The sequence below is a fragment of the Falco punctatus genome (assembly GCF_963210335.1).
Source record: "Falco punctatus genome assembly, chromosome: 5".
NCBI classification, from domain to species: Eukaryota; Metazoa; Chordata; class Aves; order Falconiformes; family Falconidae; genus Falco; species Falco punctatus.
In genome coordinates, this window is record NC_137584.1 from 28,814,221 (window position 1) to 28,838,016 (window position 23,796).

Sequence of the window (23,796 nt, forward strand, 5' to 3'; positions counted from 1 at the left end):
GCCTTGCTGTCTAGGAACTTATGTCTTAAAAATGCTTTTTTGTGTGTGTTATTATGTAATTCCATTCCTCTCAGTCTTCCTCTGTGTTTTTGGGGGGTTTTTAGTGTGGGGGGTTTTTTGGTTGGTTTTTTTTTTTTTTTTTTATAATCCACTGAATATTGCTGTCTATAACAAGAAATGTACTTATTTAGACAGCTTTTGAACTTGCGATGTGAGAAAATTAATATCCAAGTTACTTTTTGGTTGTCTTAGTTTATTGCACATTGTTATTTTTTTGTTTCCTTTTACACATCCTACTTCCAACTTAGCCATATTAACAGAAGCTTTGCTAGGTTTGCATTCTGCGCTGTATAATTCACCTATTTCCATTCCTATATGTCTTGATTCTTAGACAACTCCTACGGTTACTCTTCAGATTTTTACGTGATACAGAAATGCTTTCTAAACTTCCAGCTGAGGTGGATTTTCATTGACCGTAGAAAATTTTTGAATGCGTCCTGGTAAAACGGCAGCAATATGCTGTGCTTGTCAGAAGTCGGTGCTGTGGACAAAAGAAGAATCATGAAACTCAAAAGCATGTCAGGATTTTCTCCCGTTTCTCCCACCAACCAAAAGGCTTCTTATTTCTTTCTTCTCCCTGATAACTTTTTTTCTTTCAGGCTTAATAGCTTGTCATTGTAATGTGTATTTTTGTCTGTGTTAGATTAAGCCAGTAGCTCTGGGCAGCTTTCTATTGTGTTCAGTTTAGTAAGAGTTTTAATTCATGCTCCATTATGAACTGATGTTGGCTTTGAGGGGGAAAGGGAGAGTTTGAAAATAAATGTTACCTGCCCCCCAAAAAATTCTAATTCATCCAAGGTCTTCCTTTTCCTTAAGGTAACCTGTGATAGGTGTTGAAGTAGGTACCGTAATGTATTTATGAAGTAGACTGAAAAACTCTAGCTCTTTTGAGAATATGCCACTACAGTGTGGAGTCTATTATTCTGTATGATGCTTGGATTTATTTTATTTTATTTGAATTGGAGTAGTATATACCTTGCACGCATGCGTTCACACACCCACGGCCTCCCTAGCCTGGATTATTAAATTTCTTACCTTTTATTTAGGAATGAAAGGCTTTCTTTAAACACGAAGAGATGATCATTCTTCTCTGTGCTGTCTGGAAACTTTCCAATCCTTTGCTTTCTTCTTTTACAGTATTCTATAGCTTGTATTTTCTTTTTGTTCTTCTCTTCTATTTCTTTCTTTACTTTTTTTTAATTTTGCTTGATTTTATTCTTGGCAACACTTTTGTATCTGTATTTCTCTGCCACCCATCCTTCTGTGTCAGTTTCAATCAAATCTCACCTGCTGAGGATTTTAGAGATCAGATTTCTGAGATGAATTTGCCAAGATACTCCTCTGCTATTAAGAATGCTTCTGTTTTGCTCCTTTATTCTGCACACTTTGCTTTCCAGCAGAGCAGCTTTTGAGTTTTGAGTACTATTAGGAGTTACGGTCTTCCAGTGAGACTTTATGGTAATTTTGATATGGGTCCCTTTAGCTATCTCATAAAGAAGCAAAAAGGTTTTTCAGAGCAGCTCCTTGTGGGAGCCAGAGCTTCAGTCAGCTCTCTCCTCTCGTGACCTTATGAAGGTTGCTTGACTGACAGGATATTTTTAGCTTCTATTTTTCCCATTACAATTATACTATTTTGTTCAGGATCTGTGCCAAGGTAATCATTCTAGAGTTCCTGAATCTCCCCTTTTAAATTTTCTTTAAATACTGTATATTAATGTGGAGAGTCCTTTGATGTTTAGAATTTCTTAAGATTATTTAAAAAACAACATTTGTGTTTCAGAGAGCTCCTCAGTTATTTCCTTGAAGCTTCTTGTGTGTAAATTATCTGGGCCTCTCCTTTGTAAGCTACTCAATTTTATCAGATACTGGTTTGCTTTCTTGCAGACATAATTTTTCTCTTCCTTACATATGATTTTAATGAGATGGATTCATATTCTTTTTCCAGTTACTGAACAATTTTGCTTTTTCTTCATCTTTGTTTCATGACTTACCCATTTACCCATGTCATTGAATTTCAGGATTTAGGGTTGGTTTTTGGTGGTGGTTTGTGGGGTTTTTTTTAGTTTCCCTAGTGCTTACAGCTTAGTCACCTTTACCTCTTGTTTCATTGCAGAATATCTGTAGTGCTGTTTCTTGCCTTTTTTTATCCAGGGGATTGTGATTGTCTCTGAGCATTCTGCAGTCAAATCCCCCCTCCGCTTCAAATGGGAGAGCCTTTATTTGTGGTTTTCCATTTATCCCATTATCCCACAACAAAAAGAAGCATATGAAAGAGCTGCCAGGGAGCGTAGTGACCTGCCAGGACTGTATTGGAGAGGTTTAAAGCGTGTGCTTTCATATCTAGGAACTACACATTTTTGTATTGTTTACTATCCTGCTTGAGAACATGTTTTAAACTCGGGATTTGTATTCTTGTGCTACTACCCAGTGTGGGACGTGTCTTCCAGGTTCAAAATGGTGGTGTAATGTTAATTGTTTATGTTACAATATAGTTAAATGTTGCCGAGTTTTACTATAGCAAGAAAGTTAAAGATATCGAACCTCAGATTTAGCCCCTCTTTCTGGTTCTCTTTGTAACAGGCACCATTACAATTTATATAGTGTTATTAACACTTGCTTTGTAGAAACATTTTTGTCTTGTGACCATCTAACAACTCAGTTGCTTGGTAAAATCTGGTTTGAATTAAATGGGATGTGCCACAAAAATGTTACTTGAATCAATTCAGCATTGTTCAAGCATAGTAAAAGCCATTTTGTTTTGTAGATTTAGCTGACAGGTTTAAGTAGTTTAAGATGCCTCCTGATTTGGATTTCCCTGTGAATGTTGGGGGCAGAGCAACTGTCAGGTAGCCTGGAGGAAAACAAAAATGGAGGGTTTCTCAACGATTAAGAAAAGACGACTGTTCAATATGTTGATGATTACCCACTGTATACAATCAAAACTAGGACTTGGTTGTAGTGTTCAGCTTTCGAGGCTAATGGATCAATTTTAAATGTAATTTGGTATTCACTCCTTGTTAATTTCTAATAATCTCTGCCTGCTTGTTATAAAGTGTGAAGGTGTTCGTATAATTTATACTGCTGGGATGGGTTGAATAATTTGGCTGTGCTCTGACCAGAAGTAGCATCAGTATTACAGGCTTCTTGAAAACCAGTTCTTTGAATTTTTATAGTACTGAATAACATGCGGAAACTGTCTATCACTTCTGTATCTAAGTGTATGCTTGGCTTATTCATGTTGGAAACACTTGTTTGCATTTTCTTGTTAGATACTTTGAGCTGCCTCTCTGTTTTGTTTTGTTTCCTGAAGTCAGGAGCGTATCACAAATTCATAACATATTTTACTGTGTTTGAAATGCCTAAACTTAGACAGATAGGATCTTCCTTGGGAAGCTTTGAAAAGTAGCTACCTTTCTCACTTACTGAGAGCATTTTTATTAGATAACTTGAATTTAGATACTGAAGAAGGATAGATAAAGAATAGCAGAGGGACTTTTGTGAGAGTGTTAAAGCTGCTCTCTTTTTGCCTACACTCAGCTCTTTTCTTGGAGAGCTGGGCAAGCTAGTAGAGTTTGCATGCCACTTTCACTCACAGTGGTATTTCTTCCCACCTTGCACTGTGGACAAAGCCCAAGTACTTTTTCATCATTCTTTCGAATACAGGAAAAAATTAGCACCTTCTCACACAGTGAAACAGACGAGCGGTGAACTTCATTGCAGCACAGGAAAGAGTGAGGTCTGTCCTCAAACCATGAGGTGCTCAGGGAAGATCACAATCTCTGTGAGGATGACATGACTTAGGAATAGCTGTAGAGCATGCTGCTTGTACCTGCCTTTCTCCAAATGTAGAGCCAGGGGCTAGAAGTCCTGGGTTAACTCTGAGCTTATATGGCATAAGCTTATATGAACCTGTAATATTCACTACTGAAGATCCTTAGAAATCTCATGATGACTGTTTCTAGCATTGCTAAAAATAGAGGTATTTGTCCTGCTTTTCAGGCTAATGCCTCCCTCAGGTTTGCTAGTATCACTCCTTGATTTGTACCCTGAATTGCATGCAATGTGGCTGAGTGCTTTTATGCAGCAAATATTTCATTCTTTGTGACTGTTTTATATCAAAGATGCTATTTATGGTACTATAATTTCATCAACTTAAAAGCAGAAGGATTAGCATTTGCTTCATTACAGAGTTTGGGTATAGGAATGGAAGTTTGTAAACTTGACAGTATGTCTTAAGTGCTGGTGTTTCTTTAGTTGTGGGTGTGGATTTAGTCTCCTAATTATAGTACTCTTCTAGGAGGAGCAGTGAAGTGAATCACTGTTCTAGGGCTTTATGTTTTTTGTCCCACTGTCTAAGGAGGAGTGAAATTCCTCTGTCTACTTTTGTATTCTGAATATTGCATGAGGTCACTGTACTGAAATTCTTACTATGGAAATCATTTATACCATTTGGTAGACTGCTTTGATATTGCTAATTTGATAGGTGACAGTAGATGCATTCTCTAAACTGACATTGTTTTGAATGTTGATGTGTTAAATAATTTTCTAGTCTAAATACGGTTTTTAAAATAAAATGGTCTGATGACCATTTTTTATGAGTAAACCTTGTAGAAAAAGTGAAATGCGTAACATTGATGCAAGTAAAGGCCACCTATACTTGCAGAAGTAGTTTTTAAAGAAGAATGATAATTCTAAGCAAAAATATCCCTCTGCAAACAAAAGTATACCTACATATAAGTTGCTTAGTCTTCATCATTCTATTCAGTCTTGTTTTTTCACTTTTGTTCTCTTCTTTCTTGATAAAATTCTTAATCTAATGTTATGAGCAGTTTGGAACAAGTCTTGAAAAAATGCTGCCCTCTTGATCGGATTTATTAAGGCAGAGGAGAACAAAAAAAAGGGCCAGCTTTCCCCATTCTGTATCTACTGAAATATACAATCTGAGCTTCACAGTTATGACAACACAGATGGAGCAAACACAACTTGAAACTTCTCACATTTTCTTCTTGTCCAACAATTGACTTATGAAAATACCTTGAGTCTATTTAGAGAAAATAGTAGTAAATAAAGAAAAATTGAGAGGGAAGGAGACCTACAAAGACAGATATAGTGCAAGTTTTTGGGGTTTTGTGTGGCATCATTACAGTGGGTAAACATTACACACTAGTTTTTGGTTTTCTTAAAAAAAAAGATTATACTTCATTGACTGATGAGATGCTATTAAAACACACAGATACACTTATTTTTCTATCGGTGTCTGTTCTGTGTCCAAGCACACCCATGAAGTGCATGTCAATCAACACTTCTGTCCATTCTGCTGTTGTTAAATTGAATGTGATTAAAGAATACGATCTGTAGCATTCTCTGAAAAGCTGGTGTTATCAATGCTGTTATGTTCACCTACCAGCCTTATTTTAAATATCGGTATGATCTTTCTGTGATCCCTTCATGATGCTGTTTTTGAACATGCAGTTGTTGCAGCCCAGCTACATTGGAATTATTTTCTAATAATTCCTGATTTGTAATAAAGGAATGGAGATCAAAACCATTTTATGTTAATGTATAAATCTACTATGCATCCATATCTTAAATACTATATGGAATTCTGGTTGGGTTTTTTGCTTTACTTAACTTCAGTCTTCTCAGAGTTGCAGAACTAAGAGGTACAGAGAGTCACAACAAGGATCATCAAATGTAGGGACCGTTTTCCTACAAGAAGCGATTAATATTATCTACTTACCTTTCAACCTAAAGAAGAAGTGACTGAGAAGAAGATGTGGTGATAGTTTGTAGAACGTGTTTAGGAGGCAACTGTTCAATGTCTCTTCCAATACAAGGACTGGGAAGTGTTGGAAAAGGTTGCTGGTCTGCAGGTTCAGAATCAAACAGCAGGAAATGAGGTTTCATACTTTTTGTGGGTAACTCATGAGACTCCTTGTGTTAGGATGTTCTGGATGTTAAAAGGGCCAGATAATGACTGGACAAATGCCATGAAGGAAAAGGGATCTGGAACTAAAAAATGCAGAGATCACACTGCTGACTCAGCCACAAACTGTGAAGCTGGACAGGCGTTTGGTAGTGTCGTGGCTTGCTGGATTCATAAATTCCTCCCTACACCTCTCTCACTGCTGGGTGCAAGGTTAAATAGATCGTTGTGGATTGATGTGGTATAGCCACTTTTTTCTTGTTCTGGGATTTCAGTTAGGGTTTCAGTTTGTGGTTTATGTGTTCTGGGGAGACTTTTATTAAGATCGTTAAACTTCACTTTTCATTAACTAGCTATCTCACAACAACTCTTTTTTAAGTCATAGTTCAAGTCTTCGTTAGGTGAACTAAGTACCGTCCTTTAAAGTTTCAGATTTAGAGATCTGGGTTGTTTTTTTGAAAAAAAGATTTTGTGTGCTTAGATTTTTCTAGTGATCCTTGGGTTTGTTTTGGTGGTGGAACGAAAGGAATTGTGTGAATTTAAAACCTCACGGTGTAAAACTCCTTCCTGTTGAGTAGTAGTGATGATCCTAACGCCAGAAGGAGGAAGGAACACTTGCAAGAAGTGTGGCCCAGAAATGTGGCAAGAGGAGAAACATGAAAAGCCATATAAGAGTAAATAAATTCTAGGTCATGGGAGAGCCATCCTGGAACGGCAGAGATGGCAGCTTAAGGGGTTTTGTGCTTTATCTGTAATATTTCTAAACAGGCTTCAGTTCTATACAGTTCTCTTTTGGCCCTAAAAGTAAGCACAGGTCTTGCATTTGTGAATAGACTAAGCTAATACTATCTTCTCTTCATGTCTTTGAATAGCGATTAACGTTCTAAAGTTAAGCATATGGAATTTAGGAATTACTGGAATGAAACTGCTTTTAGCTGAGACTGATGTGTAATTGCGCTAGGGTGTAGTCATTAATCATTTCATCTTGTATTGTTTCTAAACAAAGATAGCATCTTAGTTTAGTGTGCAGAACGTAGTGAGCTGCTCTGTACATCTTTTTCTTTTCTTCATTTAATGGGGGGAGTTTAAGCCTGCATTAGTGCACACAACATGTCGCCAGCACAGTTGCAGGGTATTTGGTTCTTTCTCTTCTCTTGATGCTGGTCATTCCCCCTCCTCACATGATGGTGCTTTCAGCTGCCCAGTGGCTGCGCCTCCAGGGCCAGGCTCTCAGGGTTGGTGTTGTGCTGCTCTGTCACAAGGGGGAAAACTGGGACAGAGAGGACCTGCCTGAGGCAGCGAGGTGGGTTTGTGGGACCGTCAATGAGGAAACCTGAAGTTTTCCTAAATCCTGTAAAGTTGTCCCTGTATTTATTTTTTTTTTTCTCACTGGCTTTTTCAAAAGGATTTCTTATCACTTAATTATCTGTTACTGGCCAATAACCATGTTTTCAAGTCATCACGTAGTTAATAGGAAACTGCTGCAGTTTGGATTGTCTCACACACCAGGTTTGGGTGGATTGTATAGTTTAGTTTAGGTCTGATTCAAACAAAGTAAATTCTGACTAAATCTATTAATAAATTCATGAATACAGGTCAAAATGTTTGCTCTGTTTTCTCCCAGAGTGTTCAGACTGGAATGACAGTGGCTTTCTGCTTCCCTGGAAAGTATATCCACGAGGCTGGCTTTTAGACACATTCCTCTGTTTGCTGAGGTCCTTTTCTCAAAATGTTCAAGGTCTGATGTATAAGAGCCTCTTTTCCCGACTAAAATTTGAATGAGGTTAATTGCCGTATGATTTTTTTTTAGTGGTAACTATTTAAAGAATTCAAATTAAACAAGAATCACCAGTTTCTGTCTTATTTAAAAAATATTGTAAGAGGTATAAAATTCTAGCCATACAAATTCTTCTAATCATCTGTGCTGCTTTTGCTTTCCAAAATAAGCGGTGATTCCTGCTTTGGTCTGGTGGTGTTTGAGATAACCTTGTAATCTTAGTTTTCTTGGGGGTGGGTCTCTTTCCATCTGTGGGAATTTTTATTTTCTGTCTAACTCTGTGGGGTTTTGTGCATTTTAACAGGTGCATGCAGTACTTGTTCAGGATGGAAGGTAGTACAGAATGAAAAGAAGCAAGGGTGAAGCTTTTATTTGAAAGGAGAGGGGAAAAAAAAAAAACCTGAGGAGGAAGTTCACTGCTGAAAGGGTTATTGTAATCAAGTTTATCATGGGAGCTTGCTGTTGTGTAACAGAAACTCTAGCTTGTCCATACCTGTCTTTAAGCATTACTTAATGAAGAAATAAAACAAACCTACCAAAATATTTATGAACTCCATAAATTTTTTTCCCAGATTCTTAGATTTCAATACATTGTGACAGTTCAGCTCCTTATTGGATTACTCTCTCCATTGTAGAAAGACTGAATTTTTAGAAAAGTGGTATTTGTCAGTTAGCTTTTGAGCATGATCAGGCTAACGCTCAAGCACACGTCTCTCTCTCTCTTGGTTTAATAATATTGAAACTCATTTATTCAAAAACCACTTTAGCCAGGAATCATGTAATGAAAAAGGTGTCTTCTGCTGAAAGCAGCCTGTTAAAAGGTCTGCTAGGCATCCAACTAAAACCTCTTATTTCCCGCCCCCAGTAAGGGAGTACATCTGTACTGGATGTTCAGTTAGCTTTTTCTCTTGTGTGTGGGTTGCTGGCTCGTCCACATGCCATCTGGAATTCTTCAGTAAAAGCTGCCTGTGTCAATTTAATGCGGTCCAATATCCTAGCACACCTAGATATTTTTTTTCCTCTCAAAAATGCATAAACATTGTTTATTGAGTCATCTTCTAAAATTAGACTTTTTTTCTATGCAAAGATTTTTCTCATTTCCTCTGCAACAATGATCAGGAGTAGCCTGGGTTTTTAAGATGTGGTAGCTGTTTCAGCTGAAACTGTTTCAAGGGAGATAGCAAGACAGAGGCTGCCAGTGTGACGTGAATGATTTTCAAATGTTATCTTGACTTTTTCTTTTTTACCTTTGCCTATTTGTTGCCAGGCAGATAACTTGGGCAACCTATTTGCCTGTCTTCAAGGTGGACAAATTGATTTTGTTTTCCTGTGTTAATCTTTCAGTTATCCTTTCTACTTGATGGCAGGCTCGTAAAGCAGCAACTTTAATTGTGTGCCTGCTCTCTTTGTGTCTTTTCTAGTGGAAGAAGTCTGACAAGCTGTGTATTTCTTAGCAGTTACCTAAATGGAGTTGTAGCAGTTTCACCTGTCTTTATTCTTGTCTTTTGGTTCCCTTTTAATAATTCCAGGCACACCCTCTCGCTGTTACCTCACCATCTGTGTGTGATTCATGGATATCAAGGTTTGAAGAAATGTATCCGCTCATTTAGTCCGCATAAGAATGGCTGCACCGAGTCAGACTCGAGGCTCATTGAATCTGGCCTGTTTCTAATAATGACCAGGGAAAGGATGTAGGAGCAGGGTGCAGCGGTTCTCTCCCGTGTACTTTCACACTCACCAGCAGTTAACAAGTCTGGGACATTTCTATACAGCAGTAGTAAGGGTGCTTATAATGTCATAGAATCGTAGAATGGTATGGGTTGGAAGGGACTCTTAAAAGATTCCTGTTGAACATTGCATACATCTTTTCAATATACCTTATGCTCTGGCAAAGAAGGCGTTCATGAAGAGGTTACATAGAATCTGTGCAACAGAGTTGTCTACATTCATTTTTTTTCCAGTTAGGTTAGATGGCAAAAAAAGTTTTCATGAGTGTTGTTTATTTTCTAAAGCTTGCTGTATCCATAATAATTCACAGTGTTAAAACACACTTAATGTGTGTGATGGCTGTTGTATTAGTTTGCTGCTGTTCCAGGTAGGATGGTGGTGGTCCCTGAGAGGTTAGGCAAGGGGGGGGAAAATAAAAACTCGTTTTAAAAAAATGCATCAGCAAGATTCATTGGAGTGTGTGTGTTTGTATGGGAGGTAGCCAGATCGGTGGTACTGTGAGAGTAAACTAAAAACATGAAGAAGAATAGTCTTTAGTAACCTAGGAGTTTGGGCTTGCCAGCTGCATTAAGAAACTAGTACGGGGCGATTGGTTCGCAAGGTCACTTCATTCAGTTTTCAGCACGAATTTGGGTGTAAATTTCACAGCTGATACAGCTATTGCCTTTACTGTCAATTCTTTTATGTAACGTGTGTGCATTGTGGCTGGTGTTATCCCACATCAGGCTTATGCTGCAGACAACCAGCTAAATCTGAAGCAGTTGAGCAGCAGAAGCAAAGTAAGGGGAACCAGGCCCCATAGGGCACTCTGTGTTTGTTGTTGGTACCTAATTTCACCTTACATTAATGTTAGCTTGGGTTCCTGGGAATGCAGGCTGCATTCAAAGATGTTTACACACATTAGGGCATACATTTGTTTATTACTTTTACATAAAATACCCCCCTTTTTTTTAGTGGACGTGCCTTGCTTTACACTAGGATTGAACCAAAATTCTGGACTGTGTTGCAAAAATCCCTTCTTGAACCCTCATCATGATGTTTTCCAATGTTAAATTGCTTGCTTAGACCATTTCCTGAGAAGTTTGGTACGCTCTTTTTCAAACTTGATCTAGGTTGAATTTGTTGTCTTAAAAATGATGGAGCCTTGCCGGGTTTGGGATAATTGCAAGCATATCCAAACTCTAGATGTCACAGATTCCCAGACATCTACAAAAATCCGACAATGAAAAAATGAAGTTGGACCTTATTAGATTTCAGTATTAAATGGTCATTAAAAGAATCAGTTTGGAATGATGAGCACTGCTGAATGTGAGCAGCACAGGTGAAGGCAGAGCCTTAGAGAATGTGCAGGCATGGGAAGAAAGGGTTCCCAGGATGGAAATTCACAGGCAGAAGGATGACGAAGGAGGGAACTGTGCTGCAAAGAAAGTACTGAACAGGAGAGGAGTGTGGAGGGGGAAAAATATGAAGGGGAGAATTTAAAACAACTCTGGTAATTACTTCTTTTCAGGAAGGATAGAACATTTTCACAATAAAATAAACTGAACTGTGGCTATCTTAAGTAATGCCTGCTGGGGTATTGTCCTGATGCAGAAGGAAGTGGCCTATACTGTCATCTAAGAAGAGAGTCCGTCAGACCACATTTAAAGCGAGAAACTATGGAGCCTACAAGTTAATCTAGAAAGCCAGCCAGTGCATACTGTTTTCTTCTTGTTGATCAGCAACATTCTGATATTGTCCAAACAAGTAGGAGAGGCTGCAATCTTGGCTTACCCAAAACAATTACCTGTTACTATGATCTGATTATCATGCTAATAGTTTGGCTCATCTGCTTCTGACAACCAGCTTGTTCTTTTCTAATACAGGTGAAAAATTCTGTGTAACTTTGAAAGATAAAGGCAACCGATTTAAATAGACTAATGAATATTTATCAGCATGAAAATCTTGTTCTAGACACTTCTTCACCAACTCAACAGTGTGTATTTTGTTCTCCTGTGCTCAGCAGAAGTCAGGGGTGGCAGGGCGAAAAGTAAAAAAATTCTTCTCAAGCAGTACTAATCTTCTGTACCACTTTCTGGGGAAGAACTGAAGCTACCTTATTTGTCACATGTGGGAATAAGACAAAGATTTTAAAAACAAAGCTGTTAAGAAAAGTTCTTGGTCACCTCTGTACCCAATCTACACAAGTTATAGACTGTCAGCGTTGTTGATCGGTCCTGAAGAAATCCCAGCTTGCGAAACACCTGAAAAGGCTAACAGGTGGCATAACTTTAAAAGGATTTTCTGTCAGTCTTCCTGAAATTATTAAGTGCCCTCAAGGGTTTGTAACTTTGTTTTATATGTGGAATGTTTCCCAGGTTCTCAAAACAAGGTGAGAGCTCAGTAACTCCGTGTGCTGATGGACAGGGGAGTTGTCCTGATATTTAACACAGAACTACAACTTGAAAATATGCAACACAACATTTTTTAATTTATGATTGGATAAGTGAAAGTTACACTTGGAGAGTGTGTGGCGTATGATCTAACACTGTCCTCTCTTGTCCAAGTACTCCTCCCTTGGGGTTTAATCACGGGGTGCTGGAGGCAGAGTTTTTTCACCTGAAGGAGGGAGGCCCCAGCTCTGGATCTGCTTTCCTAGTTAACTTGCTGGTTGACTTTCAGTGCGACTTGTTTTATCAGGTTCTTTTCTTCTGGCAGAGATACATAGCTAGGTAGAAGGTGATAACTTTTAATAATTTTGAAGCTGCTTGTTTGCTGTATTTTGCTTTTTCTTACTGTTGTCCTAACATTTACTATGTTGGTGGTGTGAATTGTGGGTGTTCTTTCTGTTTTAACCCTCCCAGTACGTATGAAACTTTGCAGAATAAGAGATTTGCTATATGAACTCCAGCTCTTTCAGAATTAAACAGAGCATAAGTAGGGTATGTGGTGACTGGTGAAAATTACCAGTGCTCAGTTACTGAAGTAGTAAGTCTATAGTCTCCTCAGTCTTCAACCTTTCAGCCTTCAGCCCTTTGCTACGATGTGCTCAGCTGAGATGTGATCTTGTGTTGGATCCAGTTTATGCCTGCAATGTACAGTTCACGAGATTACTGCATACTCCTGGAAGTGTGGTGTTCAGTTCAATTTGCATTGTCATGACTCAGCACTGTGTTGTAGAAACATGACTACTACAGTGAGTGTTTTTGAGCTTAGGGGGTTAAGCCCTGGAAAGTAGCAATTGATTTGGTCTTTCTGGTGGATTAGTATGCCCTTCCTAGCTCTGCACGTCCCAGTTGTGTTCATACCTCTTTCTGAACACACACCTACTAAACCCAGTTTTTGTCTGTTAACACTTTTTAAAATAAGCCAAGTGATAGCTCTTGGTATCAATTTATATTTGTACTTTTTACACCACTTGTGTTTGCTCTTCAAAAAAAGAAAGCATAGTTGTCATTGCAAAGCAGAACATTTTCTATCCGTTTTGAAAAAGAACTGAATTGCCTTCTCAAAATTGCAAACAGAAGCTTTGAAACAGAAGTCAGTGGTGGGCATGAAGAGGGAGGGATGATTCACTAGGACCTAGGATAGGAAAGTTGTCTCCTTACCCTGATGCAGTGAGAGAAGCTCAGATATACCGTCATACAGGCAGACGTCTGCCTTGAGTCCTCCAGTTTAAGACCTATATAAAGTACCTCTGTGTTAAATTAGACCGTTGAGATAACTTCACTAGTGATAGTTTAATGTTTGAGAATGAGAATGCTTCAAATGACTGAATTCCCAGTGTCATAATTTACTTTCGTCTGTGATACATTGTTAAGAAGCTACTAATTCAACTGCTTTTCATTAAAGAGAAAAATATACTTCATGTATATCTAATTAGGAATAGTATTTATGTCATGCTTTTATGTGAATTATCTCGGACTTTAATTTTTCTCCACATACACTCAAGAGAAGTTACATATGGTTCAGGTTTTGTTCGAAGATTGTTTTGGTGTTCAGTTCAGTACTGCTATTTAACAGACATGGAAGGTACTGTGAGCCCGGTCTTTTGTATTAAGTCTGGTAATGCGTGTTTTTCTTGTTTCTCAAGGTAGTCCTGTAGCAGTCTAAGCCAATTTTTAACACTGTTTAGAAAATATAATTAACGTGATACAACTTCCTAACTGTTACAAGAAGTTGCATGTGTAATAGTAAGTGACAGCAGAATTACTCATTTGCTTATGCATGTGTTCATGCAGTTAAGCAAGTCTGAACTGCAGTCTGAGGGGAGATAATTTAGAAAAAGAAATGGAAATGTTGGCAATCATACAAAACAACAAGATTTTAGCATTGGCTACACAGCTTGTATTAAAATAGGTGAAACCATATAATTGAATAAAAACACATTATTTCAGTATTACGGTTGTTGTAAACATGATTGCTCTGTTTTTAATCTGGCCTATAAAAAAAAAACAACACCAGAAACCTGAATTCTTTCTTGTTCAGGAAAGTTTTGAACCTGTGCGTAATGTATTGTAACCCCCTGCTAAATTCCTATTAAAGGAAAGTACCTTCTGCAAATATTGACTGCATAAAATATGAATACATGATGAATGGCTCTGCCACCAACTAAAGCAGAAAAACTGTTGCTTTTTATATATTTAAAATGGTAAAGTAGCTTGAACAACTGAAAGTTATTACTTCGACAGGTAAATTCAAGTGGTCATTTAAAATACAGAGAATTAAGAATGTTTAATGAAACAGTTCAGGCATGAAGAAATGAGGGTCAAATGTTACAGTCCATACTTACACAAACTTCAGGTCCTGTGGAGTTCATTATGAATAATAAGTGTGTCAAAATCTAAGTTGTGTCCGCCTCTAGCAGCGAAACTTCAGTAGAAGTTGGGAGAACTAACATTCTTCATGCAGTCAGTAGTTTTGAAAAGAGAATCGCAGATTTATTTTCATCAATACACATGCAAACATGGAATGAATATAAATGAAATTACATTAAAGATTCCGTGGAAAGGTTCTAGAGAATGTGAGCCTGCTGCTGAATGGGAATGGGGACATGGTCACAAATACCAAGAGAAGGCTAAGGCAATTAATGTCTTTTCTTCTCTGTCTTTGCTGAGAAGAGCATCCTTCAGCAATCCCAGGTCCTTGAAACCAGTGGGAAAGTCTAGGGGAAGCAGACTCACCCTTGGCGAACGAGGAGCAAGTTAGGGAATAAACAAGCAAACTGGCCGTGTCAGGGTTGGTGGGCTGTGATGGGATGCTGCCGCAAGCCCTGAGGGACCTGGCTGGTGTCATCGCAAGGGCACTGTCAATAATTTTGGAAAAGTCATGGTGACTGGGGGAGTTTCTTAAGGACTGGAAGAAAGCAAATATCTCCCCTGTCTTCAAGAAGGTCAGGAAGGAGGATCTGGGGAACTAAAGGCCTGTCAGCCTCATATTCATCACATTCTTGATACATAATGGCGTAAATATGCGTTGTGGAATAACCGCAGACAGAACACATGCTGGGGGGCTGATCAGCTGGAAAGCAGCTTTTCAGAGAAGACCCCGAGAGCTCTGATGGAGAAGATGCTGTGAAGATGAACGTGAGCCAGCAATGTGCCCTTGTGGCAAAGACCAACATCATCCTGGGCTGCATGAAGCAGCAGATCAAGGGAGGTGATCCACCCTCTCTAGGCAGCACTGGTAAGACACATCTGGAGTGCTGGGCTCCCCGGTGCGAAGGAGATACAGACATAGTGAGGCTTAGTCCAGTAATGCGCCGTGAAGATGATGGAGCGGAGCATCTGACAAACGAGGAGAGGCTGAGACAACTGGGGCTTTTCAGACTGGAGATGGAGAAGAGAAGGCTCGGAGTGGGTGTGATGTGATACCTGCAGGAGCGTGCACAGGAGGAAAACCAGATCCTCCTTAGGGTGTTCCAGTGATAGGATGAGAGGAAATGGGCACACGCTAAAATACAAGTAATTCCATTTAAGCATAAGGAAAACCAAAATCTTTTTTTTTCTTTTGTACAGTGAGGGTGGTGAAACATTGAAGCAGATTTCCCACAGACTTTGTGAAGCTGCCATCTACGTAGATATCCAGAATCTGTCTGGCCGTGGTCCTGGGCGGCCTGCTCTAGCTCACCCAAGCAGGGGCTTGGACCCAATGATCTTAAGTAGTCACTGCCAACTTCCACCCATCTGTGCTTCTGTGATCTCTTAGCTTTTCAGTGAGTTCACCCTCAATTGTACCTGTATTTTTTTCCCCAATTCTCTTTCAGTTTTGGATCATCTGGAGACGTATTGATCACTGCACAGAAAAGATAGTGGGTTGGTTGCAGGTCTGCAGCAACTCTCTATTTGTTCCTTATTTACGTCATGGGCTTTAAAACTAGCACGTTTCTCTCTGCAGTACAGCAGTCTGGCTCCATTCTTGCATGTGTGTTTAGTCATAGAGAGTGCTAGAAGAGGCTGTTAATTCTGTATTAAATAATGCAGAATGTAATGTCAATAACTAATTTAAAATAATTAATCAATGCAGTAATAGAGCTAATTTATAACATCCTCTAACCCTGTCTTTCAGTCCTGGCCTGCATATGAAGAAGTATACAACAAAATGCTAGAGCTTGCAGCCTTTTTAGACCTACCTCGTTTTCCGGATATAACAGACAGCTGCTTTCTTCATCCAGACATGTTGTGCATGAAGTACTTGATGGAAGCTAATTTACCTGGTAAATATTTTCCCAAACCTGAACTGATAAAATTTTTCTTTGGTTTATGAGACTCTACCAAAAAGACTTGAATAACTACTTTAAAAGGGCCTACACTTTTCCTTCTAATTTATAACCATTTAAGCCTGAACTGAAAGATAATTTCTATAGAAAGCACCCTCATCAAACATTTAGAGTATGTATTATAGGCCCAGATATGCAGGGGCACTCTGGTGCTGGCTCTCTAAGACTGGAGTGGATACTTAAATTTCAGATCTTTCAGTATCCACGTGAACTAAGAGGCCCTAACTGAATTCATGTGATTTATTAACTTTAGCTAAATGATTCTTGAAGTTGGGACCTGATTGCTTAGCACTGGAATTCTCACATATGATATTGACCTTATATTCTATAGTATTGCATATTAGCATTAATTTTAATATTATCAAGTGATGCCATGTGACAAATCAACTGCTCTCTCAATTTCTGATTTAGTTTTGAAATTGCATATTGCATAAAATTTGAATATTTTTGTTTATGCTAAAATGATATCTTGAATATTGAATTGCCAAAGGAAGTCCAGTAAGTCCTAATACGTGAACTGTCTGTTGTGCTACCATGCTTTCTATCAAATACCGCTGTCACTGAAGATGAGTTGTACAGACAAATAGCCTGTAAATTAATTTTTTTTTTCCTCAGAGCATTCCAACTGTTAATAGTTGGGGGGAGGGGGCATTGTCTTATTTTTCAATTAGTTACATTGAAAAAAGCTACTTGGCTTTTCTGTTTGCTCACAGTTGGATAAAGAGAAGATAACCAACAGATTTAGGGCTAAAATTCCAGAGTAGAAATTCTGATTTTGTAGTATTACACCAGTGTTGTGATCCTGTAGAGGATCACGTTATTTTTCAGATTTTGAAGTATCAGTTGAATAAAGGAAAAAGCTAGAAATTTGGTATTTTCAGATCTGTTACAAAGAAATACAAAGCTAGGTACTTTTTGAAAATTACTGTAGAAGAAGATACTGTCCTTGACTTTTTCCTTGCAACTAAGTTTTTTATCATGTAGAAGCATTTTTTTACAAATTGAAAAAGGACTACTATTGTTGTCTAACAATTAAAAAAAAATAAACAATGAATTGTCAGAGTTTTGTGGGACACTAAATGCTAATGAAAAGGCCATTTTAAGTATCTGAAGTAACAGAAAATATACTGACGTTATCTGTGAGAAAATTTGGTTTCCAGATTTTACTTAACTTTTACTGTTATGTACGAGAGAATTAAAAATCAGTTCCTACTGAACTCTGTAAGCAGCAAGAGAGTATAAAGTATAGCTGGATTAAGGTGGTTCTTAGTCATACATTGCTAACCTTTGTGGAATCTGATGGTGATGTAATCAACTCCTGTATTTCTTGCTGAACAGGAAAGGTGAGAAATTTGGGGGATTTGTATCTGAGAAAAATAAGCATAGAGTAATAAGAGACTGTATAGATACCATACTGCTGCTTTTGGAACTGTAGTTGTATCTTTTTGACATAACCCGCACTAGCGGCTGCAATTGGGCTGTATAGTGTAAAGCCAGTTTTAACCTAGGCTGGCATTGTCTGTACCTTAGCCAGGTTTTGTCGGGGTAGCAGCAAGTGCTGCCCTGCCGGGATTAGGCTGCTGTCCATGCCCAGCCAGCTTCTTTAAGACTAGCCCCTGCTCCTCTTTGCAGTACTGAATCCATCCTTGCATGGGTGTTTAGTCAAACACCCATGGGAAAAAGTTTGGGACAAGTTTTTGGCTTTTGGGGATTTTTGAAACTGTATTTACGTAGATTTAAGATAAGCTTTCTCATCACAGTGCTCAGGGTGTTACTTGAACGATGTTGTCAGATCATCAAAACACTATTAAAAATGTGATTCCCTTCCTCCCATGTGAATATATGTCAGAATTCTTTTCCATGTAAGCACAGTGAAGGTTGCCTAGTTTTCTTAAAAATACTTCTCAGCCTGAAAAAATTTGCTGTCTAATGGTCCTGAAAGTCCTAAGCATTATTTTCCCCAAATGACCAACATATTTGCACTGTAAAAGTATTTCTAGCTTGTCTCACCATGCTAATTTTAGAATTTTATTTACATTAATCAGATGAATTGCATAATTGGACTTGTCGAGTGGTGAAAAAGATCTGTATTGGAGAAGTGGATTTCCTGACTCTTGTGCCTGGAAATAAATCAACAAGAAAAGTGAAATACGATGTTCTTGCTGCCGCAGTTATTGTAGTTGTGCTCAAATTACTGTTTTTATTAGATGATAACTATGAATGGTAAGTGTACAGGCAAATCTGTAGCAAAGCCCAAATTTCAAATAGCCCAAATGTTTGTCTGGATCATTCTTTAGTAATATTAAATTTGTAGTATTTGAATTTTGATTAATTTCAGTAGCATAAAACATACATGTGAAGGCATTTTAGACATTAAATATTACTTATTTTTGAAATTCATCAGTTTGAATCTGAAACTTGGAATAAAATTAGGGTGTAACTTTTGATGGTTGTATTTGAACTTCCTGTAAGAAGTGCAGTATTTGGATCTACAAAATAGCCTGAGTTTTATAATTTTTTTTCAGGTTACTTTCAGACTTTGCTGAAGAAAGAAATAAAAATAACAAAGAAGGTACGTAAATATTCTATTATAAGCAGTCGTATGATTTTGTAAATGAAATGACTTTGTAATCAAGCTTAGAAAGACTTACTATGTATCTTATTGATATAAAAAAATGTGGTTTTGTCATTTATTCTTTTAAGGTAAGTCTTCTTTCGAAGAAAACAGTAGATCCTGTTCGTGTAAAAACATCTCAGTTTACCTGCATAATTCTTATTTTGCTGGGTAGGGCAGTTTGGAACACATTTTACTAGGTATCTTTCTGCTTCTTCTTGTGCCTGTTTGCCTCTTGTTTTAGGATTTCATGCATACTAGGTGATACGCAGTAAAGAAAGAACGCACTTTGATCGTAAATAGCAGATACTTATTAGGGGCATCAAACCACGTTTATGATAAAATCCAAACTTGTTTAGTCTTGTTAAATAAAATGTCTTAGTATGTAACATATTTCAGATGTAATCTATTTTCTTAGTCCAAATAATCCTGAGAGAGTGTGGAAAAGCTAGCAGTAATTAAGATAGAGAAGATAATGGTGTGAACATGGTTCTTTGAGGGCAAAAAGACCAAACCAAAGATTAGAAATCTTCAGGAAGATGTTCCATGGCCTGATCCAGATCACAGCTGAAGACAAGATCAAAGATGTATTAGAGTAGTTTACCTTTTAAGCCTTCCATTCAGTTTTGGGACCCTTCTGTTACTTTCTAAAAATTTAAGACAGTAATAAAACTGCACGAGCACAGTTACTGCTGTATCTAGAGGTAGTCATCACTGTTAACTGAAACTGGTAATTCTCATTTTCAAGTGGATACTCAGACTTATTTTGAGTCTTTGTTGGGGTTTTTTTCCTTTTCATTTCCCTTGAAAATTTGAAGTACGTAATAGTGACAAGAGTAGTTGTGCAACTGCTTACAAGCTGAGGCTCAAAGTCATTAATGGCTTAATGGGGTTTCTTCTTTATTAACAAGTCTCGCTGCCCTTGGGAGTGAACAGTCTGCTTTTTTACTTGAAAATCTGCTATGCAAAATGACCCATATGCTCTGTTATGTTGTCCCTATCCTTAAAATGTTGGAGACATGGGTGATGGTGAGAAGCTGCAAAGAGGAACTGATGTGAGAATTTCTGTTAGAGCACTGATCAGTGCCAGAGCGCAAAACTGCCTCTGGCATTTTCCCAAGTTAGCATGCTGAAATAAATAATGGTTAATACCGAGTTTTAAAGATTCAATTTATGTTGACTCCATTCTCAGTTTAACTATCCTTTCTCTAGTCATTTCTTAAATTAAAAAAATAGTATTTCAGCTCCTACAGTTTTTCAAGACCAACTAGAAGCTGTACAGTAGACAGCTGTAGTGACCTAGCGTGTTTGTGTGTATGTGTTCCATGAACTGCCACAAACACAGTATGGTTTATGTTCAAACCAAATCTGTGCTTGAGTTGTATATATGTCTGTGTGTATCACAGGGCTGTGTATTTTCCAGTCAGCTCAGCTATCTGAACGTCAACCTAGCAGTACTGGCCAGGTAAACGGATATTATAGTGCAGCATCATGTCTCTGACAATGGTTTTGCTTGTCACAGATACTTAGTAATTCATATGAATTTTAATAAAAATTTTCACCACCACCACCTCCCCCTAAACTGCCCTCCCAGAGGTTTAAGAGTACTTAGTTAAACCTCTGGGTTTAAGGAGTTTGTAAAAGAAGTTGCCTCCACACCTTTGAATTTTAAGAACTACTGAAGGGTCTTTCTTCATTTGTCTGTTGCTGTATTTCTGTCCCGTAGCAGGGTAGTCTGAATAGCAAAAATGCAGAAGTGGTGTATAAGCTTGATTTTAAGAACAGTATATTCATCTTCAAAACGGTATAAACAGCTAGCTGGCAAAGCTGAGCACGATGCAAGCATCACATCCAGTGCAGCTGGGGTGATGGAGAAATGCAAAGCCTGGTTAATTCACAGTGCAGATAATCCACCCATGGGTAATAAGGGTTCATTATATTTTAAATATATAAATCTACACCACAGTTCTGTTCCAAGTTCTTACACTTACTGTACCCAGTTGGTCTACTTCAGTCCTGTGCCTCTTTAGAGCATCGATCATAAACATGCTGCTAGAATGCCATATGCCTTCATATTTTTGCATGTGCGGATAAATATCTGTTCTCATATCAACGAATGAAGTTACTGTGCTCAAAAACACAGAAAGCTGATACCAAGTCAATACCATTGTCTAGCATATTTTTTCAGCCCTGTAAGGTTTCATGGGTAGTAGGATAGACATAGGTAGCAGGGAGTTGATGAAACTGCTTGAAATTTTACATCTGAGCTTGTTCAGATCTTACTTGTTTAAGTCTAAGCTTGATGTATAGTTTCATTAATGCCTTAAAGTCAACTTTCAAACAGGCGAAGGACACTTCACACAGTGGATATCAGGTTTATTTTGTAGAGAGGAAGTAGGCTCTATGCTTAACTTTCAGAAAGGAGGGAAAAGATTTGAACTGTGCTAAACCTATGAAATCTCTTCTAAGCTGAGGGGCTTCTTTGCACTTGTAATGACATGCTGTTCTGTCGCTGCATTTCTACATTTCTCTTTCTTACAGAATTGTTAGATCGAGTATGTTTTCTTTAAGCACATGAAATTCAGGATAGGTTTGTGTAGAGGTGGAAGACACAGGGTGTAACTGTGTGGAGACCACCTTCTGTGTACTACACATTTCTTTCACTTCTTCCCAAACTGAAATGTGTGTTTTATTCAGGTAGTCCATATTTTGAGTTCAAAAAGTGGTACAAGGTGATAAAATGTTCCTTGGATGTGAAGCAAAAGAAATTGGATGAAGAAAATGCAAAGTAAGAGTTTTTTAAGTACTTTTTTCTTTAAGGTAGACAGTTTTATGTGAAATCCTGACCCCCACAGAAATTAAAAAGGTTAGGAATTTGCTGCACATTTCCATCTATTAAGCTTGGGTGAATAGAGCAATTAAATCCCAATCTTAATTTTCTGTTTACATTCATAATGCTTATCCAGCACATTAATTAAACATGCAATTTCTGTGACAAGTAGCTTACACAGCTGAACAGTTAACTCATTACAGTAAATCTAGGCTTACATGCCTCAGTTTGCCTATTCTGAAAAAAGACTTCTGAGGTGCTGGGGAGGCAATGGCTTTTAGTAGCACTATTAGATTATTCTGATTTTAATTGAATAGCTCCAGCATTATTTGTAAGAAATTGCTATTCTTTTACTTGTTTGCTCCAGCTTTCTTTTTCTTAACAATTCTTATATCTCTTACTGGTAGGCATCTATGGAGATGTGAAAAGCCACTGTTTTATTCAGCCGAGAAGAAAGCTAGAGTTCTTAAGAGAAGACGTGAGTAAACATTGCTTCTTCCCAGCAACACAGAAATCTTTTCCCATCCAACTTTTCCCATCATAGAAAATCTGCAGCCCTGACTGTGATAACATTTACGTCTTAAAATACCTGTTCTTCTCTCTTTCATCTCTGGGTACAATTAATGTAGTACTATTACAAACCCGTGGCTGGAATTCTTCAGACATTTTCCTCATGCTTAACTGAAGCTGCCTTTGCCAGCCTTCCTAATGACCTACTGAACCACATCTCAGAATGGGTACTGTGTCCTTGTCTTCACTGGTTTGTCAGCTGCCTTTATATAATCATGATCTTCATGAATTGTTGTTGGTTTTCCATAGCTTTCCTGTCCCTTTTCTCCTTTACTTCCTTGGTATGGATATCCCAGTATATCCTTCAGTTGACCTTGCATGCCCCTGTTCTCTCCCACTCCTCCTTGCAGTCTTCTACAGAAAATGAGGAAGGCTTGTCTGAACATGACTTTACTTGAATAGCTAGCTATATGTGGTCAGAATGCAGGTACATCTATTTCAGTAGCTCTAGAAGTACTTAGAAGAAGTTACTGGGGTTTAGGTTGACATAAAAGCAAACAGAAAAACAACAGAAACCCACTTATCTGTGGAAATACAGGAAACCAGAATTTTATTTAACCAAATTAGATCTGAAGTGCCTCGTTCTGCATTTAATAGTATCTATTAAGTAACAGATATTTGGAGAGAGGTGTTCAGTGTGGCAGGTGATGTTTTTTTCCCTTTACATACTCTTCCATTTTCTGGAAGTGACTGGTTCAGGCACTTCTAAACAAGTTGTATAATTTTATTTGGTTTGAATAACTCATGTTGGTTTTCTCTTTCAAGGATGCAATTGGGATTTTTTTGAATGTTCTTAATCTTCAAAATTTGATAGGGGTCATCCTGCAGTCAAGTCATGTTCCATGGAAAAACATGTTTATCTTTGTTTATTTCAAGCTGATCATTTGCTCAGATGCCCATTAATTCCTGTATTTATAAGAAAAAAATAATAATTATTTTTGTTAGTCACTTTTTGGCACTCTAGGTTCCTCTTCAGGCTCTGCTTCTCTTTGATTTAGAAGAGGACCACTCTAGATTACAGAGTTTTACCACTGGCTATTGCAAGCAGGAACATCACATAATGCCATTGTAGCTGGGCGATACTAATCTTAAACCAAATTTAAAATAGCAGAGACACAGAGGGCCTTAGAACACTTATGTGCCAGATACAGGTTTTCAGAAACCTTCCTCAGCCTTTGTTTTTGATTGTAGATCTTAGTGTCCGCTTGAAAGATAAGCTTCCCAGTCCTTGGATTACTTCAGGATGTCTTCTCTGCTTTTTTACCAGTTTATGAATGAGTTTGCTCAGGTACAGTTTGTAAAAAGAAATTGGAGTTCCAACAGCAGTGTTTTTTAAACTGCTTTTTATCCTAGGAGAACAAGTCTTAGGTGGTCATATTGTGTGTGTTCATCTATCATCACACCTTCTTTGCCTTCTTAGCCTCAGTAACTTCTGAAAGTTTGTCATTGTTTCACTAGTAGTGGGGAAAGGTGGAGTAGTTCTGTTGGGTTTTTTTCCAACAAAATAGTTTTCTGCAGCAAAAATTTCACTATG

General features: G+C 38.0%; 1 protein-coding gene across 5 annotated transcripts in view; it reads left to right on the forward strand.

Moving 5' to 3' along the window:
* GRHL1 (grainyhead like transcription factor 1) overlaps positions 1–23,796 on the forward strand; it is a 164,415-nt gene that overhangs the window by 83,778 nt on the left and 56,841 nt on the right. For 4 of the 5 annotated variants that reach the window (XM_080387853.1, XM_080387852.1, XM_080387851.1 and 1 more), the window contains exons 9-13: positions 16,038–16,185; positions 18,294–18,471; positions 18,774–18,820; positions 21,560–21,650; positions 22,100–22,170. In XM_080387853.1, the coding sequence (XP_080243979.1) occupies positions 16,038–16,185; positions 18,294–18,471; positions 18,774–18,820; positions 21,560–21,650; positions 22,100–22,170 (535 nt within the window). The remainder of the gene's footprint in view (positions 1–16,037; positions 16,186–18,293; positions 18,472–18,773; positions 18,821–21,559; positions 21,651–22,099; positions 22,171–23,796) is intronic. The other variant, XM_080387855.1, reaches the window with a different exon arrangement.